This window comes from Lepisosteus platostomus, chromosome 18 (genome assembly GCF_059453375.1).
Source record: "Lepisosteus platostomus isolate fLepPlt1 chromosome 18, fLepPlt1.hap1, whole genome shotgun sequence".
Classification (NCBI taxonomy): Eukaryota; Metazoa; Chordata; class Actinopteri; order Semionotiformes; family Lepisosteidae; genus Lepisosteus; species Lepisosteus platostomus.
Window position 1 is genome coordinate 17,542,964 of NC_142628.1, and position 27,779 is coordinate 17,570,742.

A 27,779-nucleotide genomic window follows, 5' to 3' on the forward strand; every position below is an offset into this window, starting at 1 on the left:
GCTACTTACACACAAACAGCTACCCCACACAGCCACTAACACACACACACAACTACCCCACACAGCCACTAACACACACACACACACAACTACCCCACACAGCCACTAACACACACACACAACTACCCCACACAGCCAGTACCACACACACACAACTACCCCACACAGCCACTAACACACACACAACTACCCCACACAGCCAGTACCACACACACAACTACCCCACACAGCCACTAACACACAAAGCTACCCCACACAGCCGGCAACACATACACAGCTACCCCACACAGCCGGCAACACACACACAACTTACTCCATACAGCCGGTCACACAGACACAACCACCCCCCACAGCCATAATCACACACAACTAACCCAGTTAACACACACGGAGGAGGATTTCTGTGAAAAAGGTTTTATTCTTTTGGATCAATCAAACAGGCCGAATCCCATATCGTCATCAGACTCTTCTGACTCCTCCTTCTTCTCCTCCTTCTTCTCTTCTGCTGCAGAGAGAAAGAGAGGGGTTAACACACTGACACCGAGCCACAGACAGAGGGGTTGACACACTGACACCGAGCCACGCACAGAGGGGTTGACACACTGACACCGAGCCACGCACAGAGGGGTTGACACACTGACACCGAGCCACGCACAGAGGGGTTGACACACTGACACCGAGCCACGCACAGAGGGGTTGACACACTGACACCGAGCCACGCACAGAGGGGTTGACACACTGACACCGAGCCACACAAAGAGGGGTTGACACACTGACACCGAGCCACACAAAGAGGGGTTGACACACTGACACCGAGCCACAGACAGAGGGGTTGACACACTGACACCGAGCCACACAAAGAGGGGTTGACACACTGACACCGAGCCACAGACAGAGGGGTTGACACACTGACACCGAGCCACAGACAGAGGGGTTGACACACTGACACCGAGCCACGCACAGAGGGGTTGACACACTGACACCGAGCCACGCACAGAGGGGTTGACACACTGACACCGAGCCACAGACAGAGGGGTTGACACACTGACACCGAGCCACGCACAGAGGGGTTGACACACTGACACCGAGCCACACAAAGAGGGGTTAACACACTGACACCGAGCCACACACAGAGGGGTTGACACACTGACACCGAGCCACGCACAGAGGGGTTGACACACTGACACCGAGCCACAGACAGAGGGGTTGACACACTGACACCGAGCCATGCACAGAGGGGTTGACACACTGACACCGAGCCACAGACAGAGGGGTTGACACACTGACACCGAGCCACACAAAGAGGGGTTGACACACTGACACCGAGCCACACACAGAGGGGTTGACACACTGACACCGAGCCACACAAAGAGGGGTTGACACACTGACACCGAGCCACACAAAGAGGGGTTGACACACTGACACCGAGCCACAGACAGAGGGGTTGACACACTGACACCGAGCCACAGACAGAGGGGTTGACACACTGACACCGAGCCACGCACAGAGGGGTTGACACACTGACACCGAGCCACGCACAGAGGGGTTGACACACTGACACCGAGCCACAGACAGAGGGGTTGACACACTGACACCGAGCCACACAAAGAGGGGTTAACACACTGACACCGAGCCACACACAGAGGGGTTGACACACTGACACCGAGCCACGCACAGAGGGGTTGACACACTGACACCGAGCCACAGACAGAGGGGTTGACACACTGACACCGAGCCACGCACAGAGGGGTTGACACACTGACACCGAGCCACGCACAGAGGGGTTGACACACTGACACCGAGCCACGCACAGAGGGGTTGACACACTGACACCGAGCCACGCACAGAGGGGTTGACACACTGACACCGAGCCACGCACAGAGGGGTTGACACACTGACACCGAGCCACGCACAGAGGGGTTGACACACTGACACCGAGCCACGCACAGAGGGGTTGACACACTGACACCGAGCCACGCACAGAGGGGTTGACACACTGACACCGAGCCACGCACAGAGGGGTTGACACACTGACACCGAGCCACGCACAGAGGGGTTGACACACTGACACCGAGCCACAGACAGAGGGGTTGACACACTGACACCGAGCCACGCACAGAGGGGTTGACACACTGACACCGAGCCACAGACAGAGGGGTTGACACACTGACACCGAGCCACGCACAGAGGGGTTGACACACTGACACCGAGCCACGCACAGAGGGGTTAACACACTGACACCGAGCCACGCACAGAGGGGTTGACACACTGACACCGAGCCACGCACAGAGGGGTTGACACACTGACACCGAGCCACGCACAGAGGGGTTGACACACTGACACCGAGCCACGCACAGAGGGGTTGACACACTGACACCGAGCCACGCACAGAGGGGTTGACACACTGACACCGAGCCACGCACAGAGGGGTTGACACACTGACACCGAGCCACGCACAGAGGGGTTGACACACTGACACCGAGCCACGCACAGAGGGGTTGACACACTGACACCGAGCCACGCACAGAGGGGTTGACACACTGAGAGGAATCTCTCTATATTCCAGTGTAACGGCCTGTAACAGGAGTCACAGTTCCCTCTTTCAACAGGTCTGGAGCCACAGCCTGAAGAACGACCACAGTTCAAGTTCCTGAACAACTGACCAGTAACTCCCAACTGTTCCTGGTCCTTAAATAAGGACACGATTCACGGTGACCTAAGACAGCTAACTGCACTGGGCTGGACACCCCAGCTGTACACTGGGGCGCTGAGCAACAGACTGTACTGTAGGTTCAGGCACTATATATGACTGTGCACCAGGACTGCCTGTAGTGCAGAGGGTGTGAGCGTTGACTGTGCACCAGGACTGCCTGTAGTGCAGAGGGTGCGAGCGTTGACTGTGCACCAGGACTGCCTGTAGTGCAGAGGGTGCGAGTGTTGACTGTGCACCAGGACTGCCTGTAGTGCAGAGGGTGCGAGTGTTGACTGTGCACCAGGACTGCCGGTAGTGCAGAGGGTGCGAGTGTTGACTGTGCACCAGGACTGCCTGTAGTGCAGAGGGTGTGAGCGTTGTGCCCGGTGCTGTACAGTACTGCACTATAACCTCACCAGCAGCGGGTGCAGCAGCAGCTGGTCCTCCAGAGGCTGCAGAGCTAGAAACTGCCACAGAGCCACCTGCAGGCACGCTGGCCAACTTCCCATAACCTGAGAAAGAGAAAAAGAGAAGTTTAACATGCTGACAGCTCCACTGACAGTGCTGCTGCTCTCCTACAGCCCCACAGTGCTGTAGACACACAGCTCCACTGTCAGTCCTGCTCCTACAGCCCCACAGTGCTGTAGACACACAGCTCCACTGTCAGTCCTGCTCTCCTACAGCCCCACAGTGCTGCAGACACACAGCTCCACTGTCAGTCCTGCTCTCCTACAGCCCTGCAGTGCTGTAGACACACAGCTCCACTGTCAGTCCTGCTCTCCTACAGCCCCGCAGTGCTGTAGACACACAGCTCCACTGTCAGTCCTGCTCTCCTACAGCCCTGCAGTGCTGTAGACACACAGCTCCACTGTCAGTCCTGCTCTCCTACAGCCCTGCAGTGCTGTAGACACACAGCTCCACTGTCAGTCCTGCTCCTACAGCCCCACAGTGCTGTAGACACACAGCTCCACTGTCAGTCCTGCTCTCCTACAGCCCTGCAGTGCTGTAGACACACAGCTCCACTGTCAGTCCTGCTCTCCTACAGCCCTGCAGTGCTGTAGACACACAGCTCCACTGTCAGTCCTGCTCTCCTACAGCCCTGCTGTGCTGTAGACACACAGCTCCACTGTCAGTCCTGCTCTCCTACAGCCCCACAGTGCTGTAGACACACAGCTCCACTGTCAGTCCTGCTCTCCTACAGCCCTGCTGTGCTGTAGACACACAGCTCCACTGTCAGTCCTGCTCTCCTATAGCCCTGCTGTGCTGTAGACACACACTCTCAGACAGCTACACCATCAGTGCACACGCACAGAGAGACCAGGACTCACCTTGGGCGATAACATCCTGCACATTTTTTCCACTGAGCTCATTGATGACCTGAAAGAGAGAGAAGAGATTAACAAAGGTTAATAAAGTGATGTCTTGACAGTACAGGACTAAGTGTCCCTGCAGTACAGGACCCACCTTGTCCATGCGTGCGTCATCAGCCTCAATACCGACACTGTCCAGGATCTTCTTCAGCTCCTTGGAGCTGGGATTCTCAGTCCCACCCAGGGTGGCCAGGAGGTAAGCAGCAATGTAACGCATCCTGCAGGAAGAGAGAAAGAGTCACAATCTGAGAGAGATCCGTATGGAGCACAGCTGGACCGCACCGTGACCCAGATCTGTACACAGCTGGACCGCACCGTGACCCAGATCTGTACACAGCTGGACTGCACCATGACCCAGATCTGTACACAGCTGGACCGCACCGTGACCCAGATCTGTACACAGCTGGACCGCACCATGACCCTGATCTGTACACAGCTGGACTGCACCATGACCCAGATCTGTACACAGCTGGACCGCACCGTGACCCAGATCTGTACACAGCTGGACCGCACCGTGACCCAGATCTGTACACAGCTGGACCGCACCATGACCCTGATCTGTACACAGCTGGACCGCACCGTGACCCAGATCTGTACACAGCTGGACCGCACCATGACCCTGATCTGTACACAGCTGGACTGCACCATGACCCAGATCTGTACACAGCTGGACCGCACCGTGACCCAGATCTGTACACAGGTGGACCGCACCGTGACCCAGATCTGTACACAGCTGGACCGCACCGTGACCCAGATCTGTACACAGTTGGACCGCACCATGACCCAGATCTGTACACAGGTGGACAGGACTGTCACTGTCCGTCTCACCCTGAAACACTGCCCAGTCTCACAGTGCACGGTGCATGAATACACTACGATTAAAACGTTATATAACATTTTTTAACATCACTTTATTAGCCCTATACAATTTCTTGCATTAAGAACTCGTCTTTTCACACACCACAGCCTGCTCTCCATGAGACACAGACACAGACAGGGAGAGAAGCTGGGGTCAGAACGCAGGGTTAGCCATTGTACAGCGCCCCTGGAGCAGTTGGGATTAAGGGCCTTGCTCAGGGGCCCAACGGAGTAGGATTCCTCTGCCGGCTGCGGAATTTGAACCGGCAACCTTCCAGTCACAGGTGCAGATCCTGAGCCACAGAGCCACCGCTGACACATACTCTAAACCGATTTTATGTGTTACTCTATGGCGCAACGTGAAGCTATAACATCAGCCCGCGTGCGATCTGGATGTCTCGCGTCTACAGTACACTAGTCCACAGCGCCGCGCTGGGACGGCTCCATCGCCACCAAACACGCGTGGCGTGGATCGAGCTTTATTTCTCAGATAGGCGCACAGCAGATGAACCGGACCGGGATCGAGCAGGACTGAGCTATAACTCCCCGTCCTGGTCGGTTCTGGCCAGGTTCGGAAGGTATGGGTCGGGTTTTCGGACACTCACTTGTCGGAGAAAGAGACCGCGTGTCCACTAAGGCAGACGGAGCAACAGAAAGGAAGGAGCACAGCCGCAGGAAACGGAAAGAGAGAACCTACACAGGGCGGGACTAGAACAGCTCCAGTAATACGCCTTTTAATTGGTGGAGAAGCCACGCAGTCCCGCCCAGTCGAGCACCGCGAGCTAACACTGCCCGCTATTGGAGAGTCTTTCAGAAAGGGGCAGGTCAGTCTGGATGAGACGCCATCTTGGCTCCCGTGTGAGTTCTGTGGCGTTTCCCTTCCTAGGGAGAGGCTGCAACTGATATTACAGTTTATTTTCTCAGTTCTTTTATTTAAGTTTTAAAATAACCCTTTGTTAAAAAAATACTCGTAGAGATATGTAACCCGGGCGAACTTAGTAACAGAATGCACACATTTGTTTGGTCTGCCAGGTCCCTAGGCTTCCTGGCTGATTTGTATCCGTTCTGAGCGCTGGTTTTCGGAAGGGGCTGTGCTCCTGCAGAGTACAGTGCTGGCAGCTATCAGGGCCGGGCTGAGTCTGGCACGGCATGAGTGCGCTGTCCCTTTAAGAGCTGTCCGCCCCAGCGCAGAGTTTGGCGCCCCTTCAGGGAGAGTGGCTGAGAGAGAGGAAGACAGACGGGGCACACAGACGCCGGACCCCCAGTATCCCGGCAGCAGCCGCAGGCGTGGCGGGTAGTGCAGGTATTTACACAAATAACATCGGTGTACAGCAAATGTAACAGCGGTCATAGTTACTGAACTGCACAGTGCCGGACTGTACTGTACCATACACAACTGTACTGTGCTACACTGAGCACTCCACAGTGCTGGACTGTACTGTACCATACACAACTGTACTGGACCATACACAACTGTACTGTGCTACACTGCCCACTCCACAGTGCTGGACTGTACTGTACCATACACAACTGTACTGGACCATACACAACTGTACTGTGCTACACTGCCCACTCCACAGTGCTGGACTGTACTGTACCATACACAACTGTACTGGACCATACACAACTGTACTGTGCTACACTGCCCACTCCACAATGCCGGACTGTACTGTACCATACACAACTGTACTGTGCTACACTGCCCACTCCACAGTGCTGGACTGTACTGTACCATACACAACTGTACTGTGCTACACTGACCACAGTGCTGGACTGTACTGTACCATACACAACTGTACTGTGCTACACTGACCACAGTGCCGGACTGTACTGTACCATACACAACTGTACTGTGCTACACTGCCCACTCCACAGTGCTGGACTGTACTGTACCATACACAACTGTACTGTGCTACACTGCCCACTCCACAGTGCTGGACTGTACTGTACCATACACAACTGTACTGTGCTACACTGAGCACTCCACAGTGCTGGACTGTACTGTACCATACACAACTGTACTGTGCTACACTGACCACAGTGCTGGACTGTACTGTACCATACACAACTGTACTGTGCTACACTGCCCACTCCACAGTGCTGGACTGTACTGTACCATACACAACTGTACTGTGCTACACTGACCACAGTGCCGGACTGTACTGTACCATACACAACTGTACTGTGCTACACTGCCCACTCCACAGTGCTGGACTGTACTGTACCATACACAACTGTACTGTGCTACACTGCCCACTCCACAGTGCTGGACTGTACTGTACCATACACAACTGTACTGTGCTACACTGCCCACTCCACAGTGCTGGACTGTACTGTACCATACACAACTGTACTGTGTTACACTGCCCACTCCACAGTGCCGGACTGTACTGTACCATACACAACTGTACTGTGCTACACTGACCACAGTGCTGGACTGTACTGTACCATACACAACTGTACTGTGCTACACTGCCCACTCCACAGTGACGGACTGTACTGTACCATACACAACTGTACTGTGCTACACTGACCACAGTGCTGGACTGTACTGTACCATACACAACTGTACTGTGCTACACTGCCCACTCCACAGTGACGGACTGTACTGTACCATACACAACTGTACTGTGCTACACTGACCACAGTGCCGGACTGTACTGTACCATACACAACTGTACTGTGCTACACTGCCCACTCCACAGTGACGGACTGTACTGTACCATACACAACTGTACTGTGCTACACTGACCACAGTGCTGGACTGTACTGTACCATACACAACTGTACTGTGCTACACTGCCCACTCCACAGTGCTGGACTGTACTGTACCATACACAACTGTACTGTGCTACACTGACCACAGTGCCGGACTGTACTGTACCATACACAACTGTACTGTGCTACACTGAGCACTCCACAGTGCTGGACTGTACTGTACCATACACAACTGTACTGTGCTACACTGCCCACTCCACAGTGCTGGACTGTACTGTACCATACACAACTGTACTGTGCTACACTGCCCACTCCACAGTGCTGGACTGTACTGTACCATACACAACTGTACTGTGCTACACTGCCCACTCCACAGTGCCGGACTGTACTGTACCATACACAACTGTACTGTGCTACACTGCCCACTCCACAGTGACGGACTGTACTGTACCATACACAACTGTACTGTGCTACACTGACCACAGTGCCGGACTGTACTGTACCATACACAACTGTACTGTGCTACACTGCCCACTCCACAGTGCTGGACTGTACTGTACCATACACAACTGTACTGGACCATACACAACTGTACTGTGCTACACTGCCCACTCCACAGTGCTGGACTGTACTGTACCATACACAACTGTACTGTGCTACACTGCCCACTCCACAGTGCTGGACTGTACTGTACCATACACAACTGTACTGGACCATACACAACTGTACTGTGCTACACTGCCCACTCCACAGTGCTGGACTGTACTGTACCATACACAACTGTACTGTGCTACACTGACCACTCCACAGTGCTGGACTGTACTGTACCATACACAACTGTACTGGACCATACACAACTGTACTGTGCTACACTGCCCACTCCACAATGCCGGACTGTACTGTACCATACACAACTGTACTGTGCTACACTGACCACAGTGCTGGACTGTACTGTACCATACACAACTGTACTGTGCTACACTGACCACAGTGCCGGACTGTACTGTACCATACACAACTGTACTGTGCTACACTGCCCACTCCACAGTGCTGGACTGTACTGTACCATACACAACTGTACTGGACCATACACAACTGTACTGTGCTACACTGCCCACTCCACAGTGCCGGACTGTACTGTACCATACACAACTGTACTGTGCTACACTGAGCACTCCACAGTGCTGGACTGTACTGTACCATACACAACTGTACTGGACCATACACAACTGTACTGTGCTACACTGCCCACTCCACAGTGCTGGACTGTACTGTACCATACACAACTGTACTGTGCTACACTGACCACTCCACAGTGCTGGACTGTACTGTACCATACACAACTGTACTGGACCATACACAACTGTACTGTGCTACACTGCCCACTCCACAATGCCGGACTGTACTGTACCATACACAACTGTACTGTGCTACACTGACCACAGTGCTGGACTGTACTGTACCATACACAACTGTACTGTGCTACACTGACCACAGTGCCGGACTGTACTGTACCATACACAACTGTACTGTGCTACACTGCCCACTCCACAGTGCTGGACTGTACTGTACCATACACAACTGTACTGTGCTACACTGCCCACTCCACAGTGCTGGACTGTACTGTACCATACACAACTGTACTGTGCTACACTGAGCACTCCACAGTGCTGGACTGTACTGTACCATACACAACTGTACTGTGCTACACTGACCACAGTGCTGGACTGTACTGTACCATACACAACTGTACTGTGCTACACTGCCCACTCCACAGTGCTGGACTGTACTGTACCATACACAACTGTACTGTGCTACACTGACCACAGTGCTGGACTGTACTGTACCATACACAACTGTACTGTGCTACACTGCCCACTCCACAGTGCCGGACTGTACTGTACCATACACAACTGTACTGTGCTACACTGCCCACTCCACAGTGCTGGACTGTACTGTACCATACACAACTGTACTGTGCTACACTGCCCACTCCACAGTGCTGGACTGTACTGTACCATACACAACTGTACTGTGCTACACTGCCCACTCCACAGTGCCGGACTGTACTGTACCATACACAACTGTACTGTGCTACACTGCCCACTCCACAGTGCTGGACTGTACTGTACCATACACAACTGTACTGTGCTACACTGACCACAGTGCCGGACTGTACTGTACCATACACAACTGTACTGTGCTACACTGAGCACTCCACAGTGCTGGACTGTACTGTACCATACACAACTGTACTGTGCTACACTGCCCACTCCACAGTGCTGGACTGTACTGTACCATACACAACTGTACTGTGCTACACTGCCCACTCCACAGTGCCGGACTGTACTGTACCATACACAACTGTACTGTGCTACACTGACCACAGTGCCGGACTGTACTGTACCATACACAACTGTACTGTGCTACACTGACCACAGTGCCGGACTGTACTGTACCATACGCAACTGTACTGTGCTACACTGACCACAGTGCCGGACTGTACTGTACCATACACAACTGTACTGTGCTACACTGACCACAGTGCCGGACTGTACTGTACCATACACAACTGTACTGTGCTACACTGACCACAGTGCTGGACTGTACTGTACCATACTTTATTTCTGTAGTGTATATATTATTACTGTGTGGTGTGTTGTTCAATTGCTTTCACTCTAACAAGCTGTACTGTACCCTCTCTCCTCTTTCACCTGTTTCAGTGGAGAGGCTGGGCTGCCTGCCCAGGCTTGCCCGTTTCCAATAGCAACAGTGAGCGATGGCACACCAGGGAGGGTGCAGACCGCGAAAGAGAATGCGAGACAGACGGACCGTCGCCCCACCCGCGCTGTGACACTGGGAGGCTGTAACACCCCTCTGCATCCTCATGGACCACAGCACACAGAGCAGAGAGGGGTCAGAGGAGCAGAGAGGAGAGAGGAGGCACACGGCCGGGCTGATAAAGAGGAGAGAAGGGTCGGAGGAGCAGAGAGGAGAGAGGAGGCACAAAGCCGGGCTGGAGGAGAGCAGAGAGGGGTTGGAGGAGCAGAGAGGAGAGAGGAGGCACACAACCGGGCTGGAGGAGAGCAAAGAGGGGTTGGAGGAGCAGAGAGGAGAGAGGAGGCACACAACCGTGCTGGAGGAGAGCAGAGAGGGGTTGGAGGAGCAGAGAGGAGAGAGGAGGCACACAACCGGGCTGGAGGAGAGCAGAGAGGGGTCGGAGGAGCAGAGAGGAGAGAGGAGACACACAGCTGAGCTGGAGGAGAACAGAGAGGGGTCTGAGGAGCAGAGAGGAGAGAGGAGGCACACAACCTGGCTGGAGGAGAGCAGAGAGGGGTCAGAGGAGCAGAGAGGAGAGAGGAGACACACAGCTGGGCTGGAGGAGAGCAGAGAGGGGTCTGAGGAGCAGAGAGGAGAGAGGAGACACACAGCTGGGCTGGTGGAGAGCAGAGAGGGGTCTGAGGAGCAGAGAGGAGAGAGGAGACACACAGCTGGGCTGGAGGAGAACAGAGAGGGCTCGGAGGAGCAGAGAGGAGAGAGGAGGCACACAGGCGGACTGGAGGAGAGCAGAGAGGAGTTGGAGGAGCAGAGAGGAGAGCGGAGGCACACAGCCGGGCTGAAAAAGAGGAAAGAAGGGTCAGAAGAGCAGAGAGGAGAGAGGAGGCACACAGCTGGGCTGGAGGAGAGCAGAGAGGGGTCTGAGGAGCAGACAGGAGAGAGGAGGCACACAGCTGGGCTGGAGGAGAGCAGAGATGGGTCGGAGGAGCAGAGAGGAGAGAGGAGGCACACAGCCAGGCTGGAGGAGAGCAGAGAGGGGTCCGAGGAGGAGAGAGGAGAAAGGAGGCACACGGCCGGGCTGATAAAGAGGAGAGAAGGGTCGGAGGAGCAGAGAGGAGAGAGGAGGCACACAGCTGGGCTGGAGGAGAGCAGAGAGAGGTTGGAGAAGCAGAGAGAAGAGGGGAGGCACACAGGCGGACTGATAAAGAGGAGAGAAGGGTCGGAGGAGCAGAGAGGAGAGAGGAGGCACAAAGCCGGGCTGGAGGAGAGCAGAGAGGGGTTGGAGGAGCAGAGAGGAGAGAGGAGGCACACAACCGGGCTGGAGGAGAGCAGAGAGGGGTTGGAGGAGCAGAGAGGAGAGAGGAGGCACACAACCGTGCTGGAGGAGAGCAGAGAGGGGTTGGAGGAGCAGAGAGGAGAGAGGAGGCACACAACCGGGCTGGAGGAGAGCAGAGAGGGGTCGGAGGAGCAGAGAGGAGAGAGGAGACACACAGCTGAGCTGGAGGAGAACAGAGAGGGGTCTGAGGAGCAGAGAGGAGAGAGGAGGCACACAACCGGGCTGGAGGAGAGCAGAGAGGGGTCAGAGGAGCAGAGAGGAGAGAGGAGACACACAGCTGGGCTGGAGGAGAGCAGAGAGGGGTCTGAGGAGCAGAGAGGAGAGAGGAGACACACAGCTGGGCTGGTGGAGAGCAGAGAGGGGTCTGAGGAGCAGAGAGGAGAGAGGAGACACACAGCTGGGTTGGAGGAGAACAGAGAGGGCTCGGAGGAGCAGAGAGGAGAGAGGAGGCACACAGGCGGACTGGAGGAGAGCAGAGAGGAGTTGGAGGAGCAGAGAGGAGAGCGGAGGCACACAGCCGGGCTGATAAAGAGGAAAGAAGGGTCAGAAGAGCAGAGAGGAGAGAGGAGGCACACAGCTGGGCTGGAGGAGAGCAGAGATGGGTCGGAGGAGCAGAGAGGAGAGAGGAGGCACACAGCCAGGCTGGAGGAGAGCAGAGAGGGGTCCGAGGAGGAGAGAGGAGAAAGGAGGCACACAGCCGGGCTGATAAAGAGGAGCGAGGGGTCGTCCGAAGAGCATCAGGGCGCAGAAGAGGGGAGAGCGATAGAGGAAGTGCAGCTGCTGGGCCCGGGACCGAGCAGGCAGACAGCAGGAGACACGCAGAGGGACGGGAGCAGAGGAGCTGGCAGCCAAGGCCCTGCATGGCAACAGGAGGGGGGAGACGGGGTGTCTGCCCATCCATGTCTCTCAGCCCCTTCCTCCCTGTGTGCCGCCCCTCCTCCTCCTCTCGCCGCGCTGCTGGCAGACACCAGACTGACGCTGGACGTGTTCCCCGGAGGCGCAGTGCTGCTGTGCGGCCTGTGGGAGGCGCTGCAGGGAGCAGTGAGCAGGGTGGAGTTTCTGCGGCTGGGCTCCGAGGAGCAGGAGGGGCTGGACAGAGCTCTGACAGTCATCGGCCAGCTCTCCCGGCTCAGGTCCCTGTCGATACGAGGTACTGAGGTACTGTCTCCCCCACACTCTCAGGGGGCTGTGTCTCTGTGTCTCTCTGTGTCTCCCTGTGTCTGTGTATCTCAGGGGGCTGTGTCCCCATGTGTCCCCGTGTGCGTCTCTGTGTGATTGTGTGTGTCTCTGTTTGTCACAGTGTGACACGGTGTCTCTGTGTGAAACAGTGTGTCTTAGGGCGCTGTGTCGCCGTGTGTCGCCGTGTGTCGCCGTGTGTCGCCGTGTGTCGCCGTGTGACTGCGTGTGTCTCTGTGTGTCTCAGGGGGCTGTGTCTCTGTGTGTGTCTCTGTGTGACTGCGTGTGTCTCTGTGTGTCTCTGTGTGTCACAGTGTGACACAGTGTCTCTGTGTGACTGTGTGTGTCTCTGTGTGTCACAGTGTGACACAGTGTCTCTGTGTGACTGTGTGTGTCTCTGTGTGTCACAGTGTGACACAGTGTCTCTGTGTGACACAGTGTGTCTCAGGGGGCTGTGTCTCTGTGTGTGTCTCTGTGTGACTGCGTGTGTCTCTGTGTGTCTCTGTGTGTCTCTGTGTGTCACAGTGTGACACAGTGTCTCTGTGTGACTGTGTGTGTCTCTGTGTGTCACAGTGTGACACAGTGTCTCTGTGTGACTGTGTGTGTCTCTGTGTGTCACAGTGTGACACAGTGTCTCTGTGTGACTGTGTGTGTCTCAGGGGGCTGTGTCTCTGTGTGTGTCTCTGTGTGACTGCGTGTGTCTCTGTGTGTCTCTGTGTGTCACAGTGTGACACAGTGTCTCTGTGTGACTGTGTGTGTCTCTGTGTGTCACAGTGTGACACAGTGTCTCTGTGTGACACAGTGTGTCTCAGGGGGCTGTGAGTCTGTGTGTCTCAGGGAGCTGTGTGTCTCTGTCTCAGGGGGCTGTGTGTCTCTGTCTCAGGGAGCTGTGTGTCTCTGTCTCAGGGGGCTGTGTGTCTCTGTCTCAGGGGGCTGTGTGTCTCTGTCTCAGGGAGCTGTGTGTCTCTGTCTCAGGGGGCTGTGTGTCTCTGTCTCAGGGGGCTGTGTGTCTCTGTCTCAGGGAGCTGTGTGTCTCTGTCTCAGGGGGCTGTGTGTCTCTGTCTCAGGGAGCTGTGTGTCTCTGTCTCAGGGGGCTGTGTGTCTCTGTCTCAGGGGGCTGTGAGTCTCTGTCTCAGGGAGCTGTGTGTCTCTGTCTCAGGGGGCTGTGAGTCTCTGTCTCAGGGAGCTGTGTGTCTCTGTCTCAGGGGGCTGTGTGTCTCTGTCTCAGGGGGCTGTGTGTCTCTGTCTCAGGGAGCTGTGTGTCTCTGTCTCAGGGAGCTGTGAGTCTGTGTGTCTCAGGGGGCTGTGAGTCTGTGTGTCTCAGGAAGCTGTGTGTCTCTGTCTCAGGGAGCTGTGTGTCTCTGTCTCAGGGGGCTGTGTGTCTCTGTCTCAGGGGGCTGTGAGTCTCTGTCTCAGGGGGCTGTGTGTCTCTGTCTCAGGGGGCTGTGAGTCTGTGTGTCTCAGGGGGCTGTGAGTCTGTGTGTCTCAGGGGGCTGTGTGTCTCTGTCTCAGGGGGCTGTGAGTCTGTGTGTCTCAGGGAGCTGTGTGTCTCTGTCTCAGGGAGCTGTGTGTCTCTGTCTCAGGGGGCTGTGAGTCTCTGTCTCAGGGGGCTGTGTGTCTCTGTCTCAGGGGGCTGTGTGTCTCTGTCTCAGGGAGCTGTGTGTCTCTGTCTCAGGGGGCTGTGTGTCTCTGTCTCAGGGAGCTGTGTGTCTGTCTCAGGGGGCTGTGTGTCTCTGTCTCAGGGGGCTGTGTGTCTCTGTCTCAGGGGGCTGTGAGTCTGTGTGTCTCAGGGGGCTGTGAGTCTGTGTGTCTCAGGGAGCTGTGTGTCTCTGTCTCAGGGGGCTGTGTGTCTCTGTCTCAGGGGGCTGTGAGTCTGTGTGTCTCAGGGGGCTGTGAGTCTCTGTCTCAGGGGGCTGTGAGTCTCTGTCTCAGGGAGCTGTGTGTCTCTGTCTCAGGGGGCTGTGTGTCTCTGTCTCAGGGAGCTGTGTGTCTCTGTCTCAGGGGGCTGTGTGTCTCTGTCTCAGGGAGCTGTGTGTCTCTGTCTCAGGGGGCTGTGTGTCTCTGTCTCAGGGAGCTGTGTGTCTCTGTCTCAGGGGGCTGTGTGTCTCTGTCTCAGGGGGCTGTGAGTCTGTGTGTCTCAGGGGGCTGTGAGTCTGTGTGTCTCAGGGGGCTGTGTGTCTCTGTCTCAGGGGGCTGTGTGTCTCTGTCTCAGGGGGCTGTGTGTCTCTGTCTCAGGGGGCTGTGTCTCTGTCTCAGGGAGCTGTGTGTCTCTGTCTCAGGGGGCTGTGTGTCTCTGTCTCAGGGGGCTGTGTGTCTCTGTCTCAGGGAGCTGTGTGTCTCTTTCTCAGGGAGCTGTGAGTCTGTGTGTCTCAGGGGGCTGTGAGTCTGTGTGTCTCAGGAAGCTGTGTGTCTCTGTCTCAGGGAGCTGTGTGTCTCTGTCTCAGGGGGCTGTGTGTCTCTGTCTCAGGGGGCTGTGAGTCTCTGTCTCAGGGGGCTGTGTGTCTCTGTCTCAGGGGGCTGTGAGTCTGTGTGTCTCAGGGGGCTGTGTGTCTCTGTCTCAGGGAGCTGTGTGTCTCTGTCTCAGGGGGCTGTGAGTCTCTGTCTCAGGGGGCTGTGAGTCTCTGTCTCAGGGGGCTGTGTGTCTCTGTCTCAGGGAGCTGTGTGTCTCTGTCTCAGGGGGCTGTGTGTCTCTGTCTCAGGGGGCTGTGAGTCTCTGTCTCAGGGGGCTGTGTGTCTCTGTCTCAGGGGGCTGTGTGTCTCTGTCTCAGAGAGCTGTGTGTCTCTGTCTCAGGGGGCTGTGTGTCTCTGTCTCAGGGAGCTGTGTGTCTCTGTCTCAGGGGGCTGTGTGTCTCTGTCTCAGGGGGCTGTGAGTCTCTGTCTCAGGGGGCTGTGTGTCTCTGTCTCAGGGGGCTGTGTGTCTCTGTCTCAGAGAGCTGTGTGTCTCTGTCTCAGGGGGCTGTGTGTCTCTGTCTCAGGGAGCTGTGTGTCTCTGTCTCAGGGGGCTGTGTGTCTCTGTCTCAGGGGGCTGTGAGTCTGTGTGTCTCAGGGGGCTGTGAGTCTGTGTGTCTCAGGGAGCTGTGTGTCTCTGTCTCAGGGGGCTGTGTGTCTCTGTCTCAGGGGGCTGTGTGTCTCTGTCTCAGGGGGCTGTGTGTCTCTGTCTCAGGGGGCTGTGTGTCTCTGTCTCAGGGGGCTGTGTGTCTCTGTCTCAGGGGGCTGTGTGCGGGACCAGTTGGGGTCCCCCCAGCCAGGCCAGCTGTCCTCCCTCCCGGACTCCTTGGGCTCCCTGTGCCTCCTGACTCACCTGGACCTCAGCTTCAACCAGCTGGCCTCCCTGCCGGCCTGCCTGCGTGCGCTGCCTCGGCTCTCCCACCTGCTGCTGGGGCGCAACGCGCTGTCCTCGCTGCCCGACTGGCTCGGGGCGCTGCGCTCCCTCAGCTCCCTCTCGCTCATGGGCAACCGCCTCACCGCCGTCCCGCCCAGCCTGGGCCAGCTGGGGGCGCTGCAGAGCCTGGACCTGTCGCACAACCAGCTGGAGGCTCTGCCCCCCGAGGTCGGAGCTCTGGAGCGACTCAATCACTTGGAGCTGTCCTGCAACAGGCTGACCGAGCTGCCGGACACTCTGGGTACGAGTCTGGGGGTGACCGAGCCGCCGGACACTCTGGGTACGAGTCTGGGGGTGAGGAGGGGGGCTGTCCTGCAACAGGCTGACCGAGCTGCCGGACACTCTGGGTACGAGTCTGGGGGTGACCGAGCCGCCGGACACTCTGGGTACGAGTCTGGGGGTGAGGAGGGGGGCTGTCCTGCAACAGGCTGACCGAGCCGCCGGACACTCTGGGTACGAGTCTGGGGGTGAGGAGGGGGGCTGTCCTGCAACAGGCTGACCGAGCCGCCGGACACTCTGGGTACGAGTCTGGGGGTGACCGAGCTGCCGGACACTCTGGGTACGAGTCTGGGGGTGAGGAGGGGGGCTGTCCTGCAACAGGCTGACCGAGCTGCCGGACACTCTGGGTACGAGTCTGGGGGTGACCGAGCCGCCGGACACTCTGGGTACGAGTCTGGGGGTGAGGAGGGGGGCTGTCCTGCAACAGGCTGACCGAGCCGCCGGACACTCTGGGTACGAGTCTGGGGGTGACCGAGCTGCCGGACACTCTGGGTACGAGTCTGGGGGTGAGGAGGGGGGCTCTCCTGCAACAGGCGAACTAAGTCACCTCCTCTCTCCAGATTTCTCCTGTTCTCTCTTGTCTTCCTCTCTTCTCCTCCTCTTTCCTGTCCTCAGTCCCTCCTGTCCTCTGTCCCAGGAACTGTCCTGTCTCTCAGGAGACTGGTGCTCCACAGTAACAGTCTGTCCTCTGTCCCAGGATCTGTCCTGTCTCTCAGGAGACTGGTGCTCCACAGTAACAGTCTGTCCTCAGTCCCTCCTGTCCTCTGTCCCAGGAACTGTCCTGTCTCTCAGGAGACTGGTGCTCCACAGTAACAGTCTGTCCTCTGTCTCTCCTGTCCTCTGTCCCAGGGTCTGTCCTGTCTCTCAGGAGACTGGTGCTCCACAGTAACAATCTGCACTCTGTCCCCTCCTGTCTGCTCCTGAGACCTGACCTTGAACTTGACCTCCGCAACAACCCTCTGGGGCGCCCCCCAACTCCAGCCAGCCCCCCATCTTCCAGTGGTGAGACCTGGTTCACATGCATTTTAATTAATCTGGTTAAGATCTGTGTGTTCCCCAGCTGTAATGTGTGAGTAGACTGTGTGCAGTGTTCTGTGTGTTCCTCAGTTGTGTATTAATAGTCAGTGAGCAATGTGTGGGTATATGTTTTATGTAGGGATCTGTGTTCCTCAGTTGTATGTTACTGGTGAGTGACTAATGTGTGAGTAGATTGTGTAATGATCTGTGCATTCCTCAGTTATCTGTTAATAGTGAATAATGTGTGAGTAGACTGTGTAATGATCTGTGTGTTCCCCAGCTGTGTGTTAATAGCAGGTGAGTAATGTGTGAGTAGAAAGTGTAGTGGTCTGTGTGTTCCTCAGTTGTGTGTTAAAAGTTAGTGAGTAATGTGTATGTCTTTTATGTAGGGTTCTGTGTTCCTCAGTTGTGTTTCAATGGTGAGTGAGTAATGTGTGAGTAGATTGTGTAATGATCTGTTCCTCCATTGTGTGTTAAAGGGGAACAGCAGCCCCAGTTTCTCAGACTGGTTATCTCATAGCAAAATAATTTAATTGACAAATTTAAAATTAAGCACAAAATTGTGAACATTGTGAAAGTGCTGTGTCACCATGTTGTCGCAAACTTGTATTCGAGATGCCGTGAACCGTAACGTGAGGCGGCCCTTCCTGCTCCCCAGTCCCTGTGCCGATTGGCGTCCTGTGACGTGCGAGTGAATAAGTACAGGTTGTGCAGCAGATATTTCAGCTCAGAAACGTTCCAACATGATCCGCAGGCAGAGTCAACAAGCGGTAGATGCTTTTACAGTGGAGCGATATTTCTGTGGGCCTGAACGAGACGTGTTCACAAGCCTGCTGGTGTTCAGTGTAATAGGGCCTCACCTCACCAGGATTGTTGCCTCGTTTGAATCACAGGACACGGCGCTGCGCACACCTGGAAGTTATTCTGTGGTGTAAATTGCAGGTTTTACCAGTTGCTGTCTGCTTTTGACTTTTATTGTGGTTTGAAGAGCACTCATCAATGCTGATTCCATGTTATAAACATAACATTGCAGATCTCTTTAATAGTTTAAGTAGACTTTGTGTAATAATCTGTGTTCCCCAATTGTGTGTTAATAGTATGTGAGTAACCTGTGAGTAGACTGTGTGTAACGATCTGTTTCCTAATTGTGTGATAATAGTGTGAGTAACCTGTGAGTAGACTATGTGTAATGATCTGTGTTCCCACAGTTCAATCAGAGAGCGTGAAGTTGCCTGAACTCCACCAGGGACCCAACCAGCACAGGTCAGTATGCATCTCCTCTGTGTCTCTCGGTGCTGTAGCAGTGGGGCTGTACGGTGACTGTACTCTCCTCTGTGTCTCTCGGTGGTGTAGCAGTGGGGCTGTACGGTGACTGTACTCTCCTCTGTGTCTCTCGGTGGTGTAGCAGTGGGGCTGTACGGTGACTGTACTCTCCTCTGTGTCTCTTGCTGCTGTAGCAGTGGGGCTGTACGGTGACTGTACTCTCCTCTGTGTCTCTTGCTGCTGTAGCAGTGGGGCTGTACGGTGACTGTACTCTCCTCTGTGTCTCTCGGTGGTGTAGCAGTGGGGCTGTACGGTGACTGTACTCTCCTCTGTGTCTCTCGGTGCTGTAGCAGTGGGGCTGTACGGTGACTGTACTCTCCTCTGTGTCTCTCGGTGCTGTAGCAGTGGGGCTGTACGGTGACTGTACTCTCCTCTGTGTCTCTCGGTGCTGTAGCAGTGGGGCTGTACGGTGACTGTACTCTCCTCTGTGTCTCTCGGTGGTGTAGCAGTGGGGCTGTACGGTGACTGTACTCTCCTCTGTGTCTCTCGGTGCTGTAGCAGTGGGGCTGTACGGTGACTGTACTCTCCTCTGTGTCTCTCGGTGCTGTAGCAGTGGGGCTGTACGGTGACTGTACTCTCCTCTGTGTCTCTCGGTGGTGTAGCAGTGGGGCTGTACGGTGACTGTACTCTCCTCTGTGTCTCTCGGTGCTGTAGCAGTGGGGCTGTACGGTGACTGTACTCTCCTCTGTGTCTCTTGCTGCTGTAGCAGTGGGGCTGTACGGTGACTGTACTCTCCTCTGTGTCTCTCGGTGCTGTAGCAGTGGGGCTGTACGGTGACTGTACTCTCCTCTGTGTCTCTCGGTGCTGTAGCAGTGGGGCTGTACGGTGACTGTACTCTCCTCTGTGTCTCTCGGTGGTGTAGCAGTGGGGCTGTACGGTGACTGTACTCTCCTCTGTGTCTCTCGGTGCTGTAGCAGTGGGGCTGTACGGTGACTGTACTCTCCTCTGTGTCTCTCGGTGGTGTAGCAGTGGGGCTGTACGGTGACTGTACTCTCCTCTGTGTCTCTCGGTGGTGTAGCAGTGGGGCTGTACGGTGACTGTACTCTCCCTGTGTCTCTTGCTGCTGTAGCAGTGGGGCTGTACGGTGACTGTACTCTCCTCTGTGTCTCTCGCTGCTGTAGCAGTGGGGCTGTACGGTGACTGTACTCTCCTCTGTGTCTCTCGGTGCTGTAGCAGTGGGGCTGTACGGTGACTGTACTCTCCTCTGTGTCTCTTGCTGCTGTAGCAGTGGGGCTGTACGGTGACTGTACTCTCCTCTGTGTCTCTCGGTGGTGTAGCAGTGGGGCTGTACGGTGACTGTACTCTCCCTGTGTCTCTTGCTGCTGTAGCAGTGGGGCTGTACGGTGACTGTACTCTCCTCTGTGTCTCTTGCTGCTGTAGCAGTGGGGCTGTACGGTGACTGTACTCTCCTCTGTGTCTCTCGGTGCTGTAGCAGTGGGGCTGTACGGTGACTGTACTCTCCTCTGTGTCTCTCGGTGCTGTAGCAGTGGGGCTGTACGGTGACTGTACTCTCCTCTGTGTCTCTCGGTGCTGTAGCAGTGGGGCTGTACGGTGACTGTACTCTCCTCTGTGTCTCTCGGTGCTGTAGCAGTGGGGCTGTACGGTGACTGTACTCTCCTCTGTGTCTCTCGGTGCTGTAGCAGTGGGGCTGTACGGTGACTGTACTCTCCTCTGTGTCTCTCGGTGCTGTAGCAGTGGGGCTGTACGGTGACTGTACTCTCCTCTGTGTCTCTCGGTGGTGTAGCAGTGGGGCTGTACGGTGACTGTACTCTCCTCTGTGTCTCTCGGTGGTGTAGCAGTGGGGCTGTACGGTGACTGTACTCTCCCTGTGTCTCTTGCTGCTGTAGCAGTGGGGCTGTACGGTGACTGTACTCTCCTCTGTGTCTCTTGCTGCTGTAGCAGTGGGGCTGTACGGTGACTGTACTCTCCTCTGTGTCTCTCGGTGGTGTAGCAGTGGGGCTGTACGGTGACTGTACTCTCCTCTGTGTCTCTCGGTGCTGTAGCAGTGGGGCTGTACGGTGACTGTACTCTCCTCTGTGTCTCTCGGTGCTGTAGCAGTGGGGCTGTACGGTGACTGTACTCTCCTCTGTGTCTCTCGGTGGTGTAGCAGTGGGGCTGTACGGTGACTGTACTCTCCTCTGTGTCTCTCGGTGCTGTAGCAGTGGGGCTGTACGGTGACTGTACTCTCCTCTGTGTCTCTCGGTGCTGTAGCAGTGGGGCTGTACGGTGACTGTACTCTCCTCTGTGTCTCTCGGTGCTGTAGCAGTGGGGCTGTACGGTGACTGTACTCTCCTCTGTGTCTCTTGCTGCTGTAGCAGTGGGGCTGTACGGTGACTGTACTCTCCTCTGTGTCTCTTGCTGCTGTAGCAGTGGGGCTGTACGGTGACTGTACTCTCCTCTGTGTCTCTCGGTGCTGTAGCAGTGGGGCTGTACGGTGACTGTACTCTCCTCTGTGTCTCTCGGTGGTGTAGCAGTGGGGCTGTACGGTGACTGTACTCTCCTCTGTGTCTCTCGGTGGTGTAGCAGTGGGGCTGTACGGTGACTGTACTCTCCTCTGTGTCTCTCGGTGCTGTAGCAGTGGGGCTGTACGGTGACTGTACTCTCCTCTGTGTCTCTTGCTGCTGTAGCAGTGGGGCTGTACGGTGACTGTACTCTCCTCTGTGTCTCTTGCTGCTGTAGCAGTGGGGCTGTACGGTGACTGTACTCTCCTCTGTGTCTCTCGGTGCTGTAGCAGTGGGGCTGTACGGTGACTGTACTCTCCTCTGTGTCTCTCGGTGCTGTAGCAGTGGGGCTGTACGGTGACTGTACTCTCCTCTGTGTCTCTCGGTGGTGTAGCAGTGGGGCTGTACGGTGACTGTACTCTCTTCTGTGTCTCTTGCTGCTGTAGCAGTGGGGCTGTACGGTGACTGTACTCTCCTCTGTGTCTCTCGGTGCTGTAGCAGTGGGGCTGTACGGTGACTGTACTCTCCTCTGTGTCTCTCGGTGCTGTAGCAGTGGGGCTGTACGGTGACTGTACTCTCCTCTGTGTCTCTCGGTGCTGTAGCAGTGGGGCTGTACGGTGACTGTACTCTCCTCTGTGTCTCTTGCTGCTGTAGCAGTGGGGCTGTACGGTGACTGTACTCTCCTCTGTGTCTCTTGCTGCTGTAGCAGTGGGGCTGTACGGTGACTGTACTCTCCTCTGTGTCTCTCGGTGCTGTAGCAGTGGGGCTGTACGGTGACTGTACTCTCCTCTGTGTCTCTCGGTGCTGTAGCAGTGGGGCTGTACGGTGACTGTACTCTCCTCTGTGTCTCTTGCTGCTGTAGCAGTGGGGCTGTACGGTGACTGTACTCTCCTCTGTGTCTCTCGGTGGTGTAGCAGTGGGGCTGTACGGTGACTGTACTCTCCTCTGTGTCTCTCGGTGGTGTAGCAGTGGGGCTGTACGGTGACTGTACTCTCCTCTGTGTCTCTCGGTGGTGTAGCAGTGGGGCTGTACGGTGACTGTACTCTCCTCTGTGTCTCTCGGTGGTGTAGCAGTGGGGCTGTACGGTGACTGTACTCTCCTCTGTGTCTCTTGCTGCTGTAGCAGTGGGGCTGTACGGTGACTGTACTCTCCTCTGTGTCTCTCGGTGCTGTAGCAGTAGGGCTGTACAGTGACTGTACTCTCTGTCTCCAAGTTTCTCTGTGTGCCAGGAAGGATGCCACGTGTTCCTGCCTGGTGGGGCGGAGCTTGTTTTCCCTCGGGATGCAGTCTCCATGGTAACAGTGCAGTGGGCGGAGCGGAGACCTCACAGGAAGTGGGTGTGGTTGGAGGATCACGACATCCTGCTCAGCCGTGCGCTGGAGCTCCGCCCCCATGGCACTGCCTTCCAGAAGGTCAGCGAGGGGTCAGAGGTCTCCTGTGGGGTTGACATGAAGCAGAGCTCCTTCTCTGTGAGGGTGTTGCCAGCGCTGTGAGTCACTCAGTCCGTTGCTCTGTCTCAGCCCGTGGAGGTGTGCCTGCCCTTCTCACGCCCTCCTCGTGCTCCGGGGAGGGAGGTGCTGATCCGGCGCTTTGACGGCTCCACCTGGACACAGTTGCACACCACGACCAGGAGGGGGAGCCGCGGCGCGCAGACCGACCGCCACCGAGCCAGAGTACGACACAAGCTCTGCTCTCCAGGAGCAATCACATGGGTGACTGTGTGTCTGCTCTGTTCAGCCTTAGTCCTGCTTCTCTGTGATGTCTGTCCTGTCTCACTCCTCCTCCCAGCTCTCCAGTCTGTGTGTGTGTCTCTCCAGGTTGTGTGCTGCTCACTCTCCCAGCTCTCCAGTCTGTGTGTGTGTCTCTCCAGGTAGTGTGCTGCTCACTCTCCCAGCTCTCCAGTCTGTGTGTGTGTCTCCAGGTAGTGTGCTGCTCACTCTCCCAGCTCTCCAGTCTGTGTGTGTGTCTCTCCAGGTAGTGTGCTGCTCACTCTCCCAGCTCTCCAGTCTGTGTGTATGTCTCTCCAGGTAGTGTGCTGCTCATACTCCCAGCTCTCCAGTCTGTGTGTGTGTCTCTCCAGGTAGTGTGCTGCTCACTCTCCCAGCTCTCCAGTCTGTGTGTGTGTCTCTCCAGGTAGTGTGCTGCTCACTCTCCCAGCTCTCCAGTCTGTGTGTGTCTCCAGGTTGTGTGCTGCTCACTCTCCCAGCTCTCCAGTCTGTGTGTGTGTCTCTCCAGGTAGTGTGCTGCTCACTCTCCCAGCTCTCCAGTCTGTGTGTGTGTCTCCAGGTAGTGTGCTGCTCACTCTCCCAGCTCTCCAGTCTGTGTGTGTGTCTCTCCAGGTAGTGTGCTGCTCACTCTTCCAGCTCTCCAGTCTGTGTGTATGTCTCTCCAGGTAGTGTGCTGCTCATACTCCCAGCTCTCCAGTCTGTGTGTGTGTCTCTCCAGGTAGTGTGCTGCTCACTCTCCCAGCTCTCCAGTCTGTGTGTGTGTCTCTCCAGGTAGTGTGCTGCTCACACTCCCAGCTCTCCAGTCTGTCCCTCTCTCCAGGTAGTGTGCTGCTCACTCTCCCAGCTCTCCAATCTGTGTACCCTCTCCAGGTAGCGTGCTGCACAGTCTCCCAGTTCTCCTGGTTCCTTGTCCTTTCCTGCCTGCTGGAGGACAGTTGCTCTGTCCCACCACAGGGGGCGCTGCTGCTGTCCAGTGTCGACCCCAGGATCAAGGTCACCTTCACCCCCCGATCCACCCTGCAGACGCGCATGGTCAAGCTGCAGGTGCGAAGGAGGGACAGAGTGACAGAGAGTGTTCTTCTCCTCAGGACCTGCAGGTGTTGCTGTCTGAGCTGAGGGAGAGAGTGCCTATACGGCAGTGAAGTGTGGGGTCCCCTCACAGACCAGGATTACACTCAATGGGATAAACACCCCCACAGAAACTCTGCACATGGAGATCTGTAGAAACATCCTCCGTGTGCAGAGAAAAACACCTAACAACTGGTGCAGGGCTGAATTAGGCCAGTACCCACCATTGATAAACACACAGAAAAGAGTATTAAAGTATTAAAGGCTACACCTTAAAAACAGCGACCAAAATTCCTACCACCACAAAGCACTGCTGAGCCAAGAGCTGAGCCCAAAACAGAGCCCCCTGAGCCAGCTGGTCCTGAGGCTCACTGACCTGAGCCACACCGACACTAACCAGCATCAGGACAGCACTGCTAGAGCACCACAACCCAGACTCAACCACATCACAGCACAGATCAAACAGCAATATCTCACACACTGGGACACACACACAAACACAACATAAACTGGAATGCTACAGAACCCTAAACAGACAATACACACTAGCCGAATATTTGACCAAGATAAGAAACAGAAAAAAGAAACAGAATCTGACAAAGTACAGGCTCAGTGACCACAGCCTGGCCATAGAAACTGGGCGACACAGGCAGACCTGGCTGCCCAGAGAGGACAGGCTGTGCTCCCACTGCCAGCGGGGAGAAATAGAGACAGAGGTGCACTTCCTACTGCACTGTGACAGATACTCTGGGATTAGAGAAACATTCTTCCCGAAATTCAGAAATCTAATCCCAGAGTTCCCACACCTGCCAGGGGGAGGGAACTCAGCTGAACTGGCAGCCCAGTATGTGATCTGTCACAGCCTGAGGAACAATGAGCCTGTCTCTCAATAATATTAATAATAGAATAATTATTAATTGTTGTTATTAATAATAATAATACAGTGTGTGATCTCCTGTCCCAGCCTGAGGAACAGTGAGTCTGTCTTTCAATAATGTTCCATATGTTTATATATAAATGTTTTATGATGTGTCTATATTGTCTGTAGATCTTATGTTAATAGTATTTGTTTTGCTTTGGCAACACTGATTTATTCATTGGTCATGCCAATAAAGCACCTTGAATTGAACTGAAGTGAATTGAGATTGTTGTTCTCCGCAGCACCTGCAGGGGGTGCTGTCTAAGCTGAGGGAGAGTAAGAAGTCTGTGGTTCTCCTCAGGTATTGAAGGTGGGGCTGTCTGAGCTGAGGGAGCTGACTGGAGACCCACAGGCCAGCTGCAGCCCTTTGGTCCGCCTTTCACAGAGCACCTTGGACACCTTCCTGCTGCCGGTCAGGGTACAGATCCCGCTGCCCCCTGAGGTAACAGGTGAGGCTGTTACTCCTGGAATAACCCGATCAAACAGTGTGCAGGAGTCCAGCCTGCAGCTGTGAGGCTGTGTGTGTCAGGCTGTGCAGGACTGCGAGCTCCTGACAGGCCCTGCAGCTCTCTAGCTGGGTGTGACTGTGTGCAGGAGTCCAGCCTGCAGCTGTGAGGCTGTGTGTGTCAGGCTGTGCAGGACTGTGAGCTCCTGACAGGCCCTGCAGCTCTCTAGCAGGGTGTGACTGTGTGCAGGAGTCCAGCCTGCAGCTGTGAGGCTGTGTGTGTCAGGCTGTGCAGGACTGCGAGCTCCTGACAGGCCCTGCAGCTCTCTAGCTGGGTGTGACTGTGTGCAGGAGTCCAGCCTGCAGCTGTGAGGCTGTGTGTGTCAGGCTGTGCAGGACTGCGAGCTCCTGACAGGCCCTGCAGCTCTCTAGCTGGGTGTGACTGTGTGCAGGAGTCCAGCCTGCAGCTGTGAGGCTGTGTGTGTCAGGCTGTGCAGGACTGTGAGCTCCTGACAGGCCCTGCAGCTCTCTAGCTGGGTGTGACTGTGTGCAGGAGTCCAGCCTGCAGCTGTGAGGCTGTGTGTGTCAGGCTGTGCAGGACTGCGAGCTCCTGACAGGCTCTGCAGCTCTCTAGCTGGGTGTGACTGTGTGCAGGAGTCCAGCCTGCAGCTGTGAGGCTGTGTGTGTCAGGCTGTGCAGGACTGCGAGCTCCTGACAGGCCCTGCAGCTCTCTAGCTGGGTGTGACTGTGTGCAGGAGTCCAGCCTGCAGCTGTGAGGCTGTGTGTGTCAGGCTGTGCTCAGCTGTGCTGGCCTGTGAGCTCCTGACAGGCCCTGCAGCTCTCTAGCTGGGTGTGTGTGTCTGTGAGTTGTGTTGAGAGCTGTGCCGGCCTGTGTCTCCAGGCCACTCACTGGATCGCTCCTGTCTGTACCTGCTCCACGGAGACCCGGCCTCACGCACCTGGACGGACGTCACTGCGCAGGTGGGCCTGCAGCTCACGCAGCTGTACGCCCTCTTCAGCATCTCCCACTTCTCCTGGTGTGTGCGCGCTGTCCCGCCGCCGCCGCCGCCGCCGCCCTGCAGGGGGCGCCCCTGACTGCTGTCTGTCGCTGCCGCAGGTACTGGCTGTGGTACACCACGCGGCGTTGTGTGGGCGGGGTGGTCCGCCGGGTTTACGAGCGGCTCCGCATGTTCCGGGTCCAGTTCCTGGTTCTGCAACGGAAGAGCGACCCGGAGCAGGTCCTTCTGCAGTGCCTTCCCTCACAGAAGGTGCTGTCTGTGTGTGTGTGTGTGCGTGCGTCTGTGTGTGCGTGTCTGTGTGTCTCAGGGAGCTGTGTGTGTGTGTGTGTGTGTTGACTGTTGCTTGGAGTCTGTCTGTCTGTCTGTCTGTCTGTCTGTCTGTCTGTCTGTCTGTCTGTCTGTCTGTCTGTCTGTCTGTCTGTCTGTCTGTCTGTCTGTCTGTCTGTCTGTCTGTCTGTCTGTCTGTCTGTCTGTCTGTCGACTGTTGCTTGGAGTCTGTCTGTGTGTGTCTGTGTGTGTTGACTGTTGCTCGGACTGTGTTGCAGGTGGAGAGCACACTGCAGTCCCTCTCTGAGTTGTATGACGGCCCCAGGCCCTCTGACCTGTGTGAGCTGCTGGAGGGGGAGCAGTTCTTTGCTGGGTTCGAGAGAGGCCTTGAGATCAGCTCAGGTGAGTCACAGCACACAGCACACAGCACTCCCCCTGCTGGACACTGCCCCTGGGACACTCCCCTTGCTGGACACTCCCGCTGGGACACTCCCCCTGCTGAACACTGCCCCTGGGACACTCCCGCTGGGACACTCCGCCTTGGATGCCCCATGCTGGACACTCAAGTTCAAGTTCAAGTTTATTGTCATTGTACTCATATACAGGTACTGTATATGGTATGATGAAATGCTATTTAGCTAGCACTCAGACAATAAGTAGTACAAAAAACAAGAATACAATTGTATAAGAAAAGAAAGACAGAGGCAACAGGCAGTGTGCAAAACAACAAAAAGGTAACAGGTAATGTGCAAAACAACATCAGATGTGCAAAAACATGCATCAACAGAATGAAATAAAGGATCGAAAGTTATGGGGAGTGAGCTTTTTACACTCCCTGTGTGTGTCTCCTGTTCTCTTCTCTCCCTGCCCGTCTGTGTGTCTCCTTTTATCTTCTCCTCTCCCTGCCCGTCTGTGTGTCTCCTTTTATCTTCTCCTCTCCCTGCCCCTGTGTGTGTGTCCGTCT

The 27,779-nt window shown here is 55.8% G+C and overlaps 2 protein-coding genes across 5 annotated transcripts in view; one reads left to right on the plus strand and one right to left on the minus strand.

Annotated features, from left to right (window-relative positions):
- Positions 1-398: 398 nt before the first annotated feature.
- Positions 399-5,670, minus strand: rplp2b (ribosomal protein, large P2b). 3 transcript variants are annotated; one of them, XM_088610857.1, is made up of 5 exons: positions 5,526-5,666; positions 4,157-4,280; positions 4,021-4,069; positions 3,109-3,204; positions 399-502 (listed from the first exon to the last, which is right to left on the minus strand). In XM_088610857.1, the coding sequence occupies exons 2-5, from the start codon at positions 4,277-4,279 to the stop codon at positions 429-431; spliced, it is 342 nt and encodes a 113-aa protein (XP_088466983.1). In that variant the 5' UTR covers position 4,280; positions 5,526-5,666; the 3' UTR covers positions 399-428. The 3 variants fall into 3 exon arrangements, with proteins under 3 accessions (XP_088466983.1, XP_088466982.1, XP_088466981.1); XM_088610856.1 differs by having other exon boundaries at positions 399-505; positions 5,526-5,663; XM_088610855.1 differs by having other exon boundaries at positions 399-505; positions 4,021-4,280; positions 5,526-5,670.
- A 106-nt stretch (positions 5,671-5,776) lies between these two features.
- Positions 5,777-27,779, plus strand: part of pidd1 (p53-induced death domain protein 1) — a 36,774-nt gene continuing 14,771 nt past the window's right edge. For both annotated transcript variants that reach the window (XM_088610835.1, XM_088610836.1), the window contains exons 1-12: positions 5,777-6,223; positions 10,362-12,902; positions 16,138-16,551; positions 17,439-17,591; positions 18,815-18,869; positions 22,584-22,782; positions 22,891-23,043; positions 23,968-24,141; positions 25,386-25,533; positions 26,431-26,566; positions 26,647-26,797; positions 27,094-27,217. In XM_088610835.1, coding sequence (XP_088466961.1) covers positions 10,526-12,902; positions 16,138-16,551; positions 17,439-17,591; positions 18,815-18,869; positions 22,584-22,782; positions 22,891-23,043; positions 23,968-24,141; positions 25,386-25,533; positions 26,431-26,566; positions 26,647-26,797; positions 27,094-27,217 — 4,084 coding nt within the window. In that variant the 5' untranslated portion in view covers positions 5,777-6,223; positions 10,362-10,525. The remainder of the gene's footprint in view (positions 6,224-10,361; positions 12,903-16,137; positions 16,552-17,438; positions 17,592-18,814; positions 18,870-22,583; positions 22,783-22,890; positions 23,044-23,967; positions 24,142-25,385; positions 25,534-26,430; positions 26,567-26,646; positions 26,798-27,093; positions 27,218-27,779) is intronic.

Coding starts and splice junctions, on each gene's coding strand:
- rplp2b (XM_088610855.1), bottom strand. CDS start 4,279: ATGCGTTACATTGCTGCTTACCTCCTGGCCACCCTGGGTGGGACTGAG. Junction 3,205..4,020: donor GCAGGATGTTATCGCCCAAG/GTGAGTCCTGGT, acceptor TCTCTTTCTCAG/GTTATGGGAAGTTGGCCAGC. Junction 506..3,108: donor TGCTGCTGCACCCGCTGCTG/GTGAGGTTATAG, acceptor TTCTCTCTGCAG/CAGAAGAGAAGAAGGAGGAG.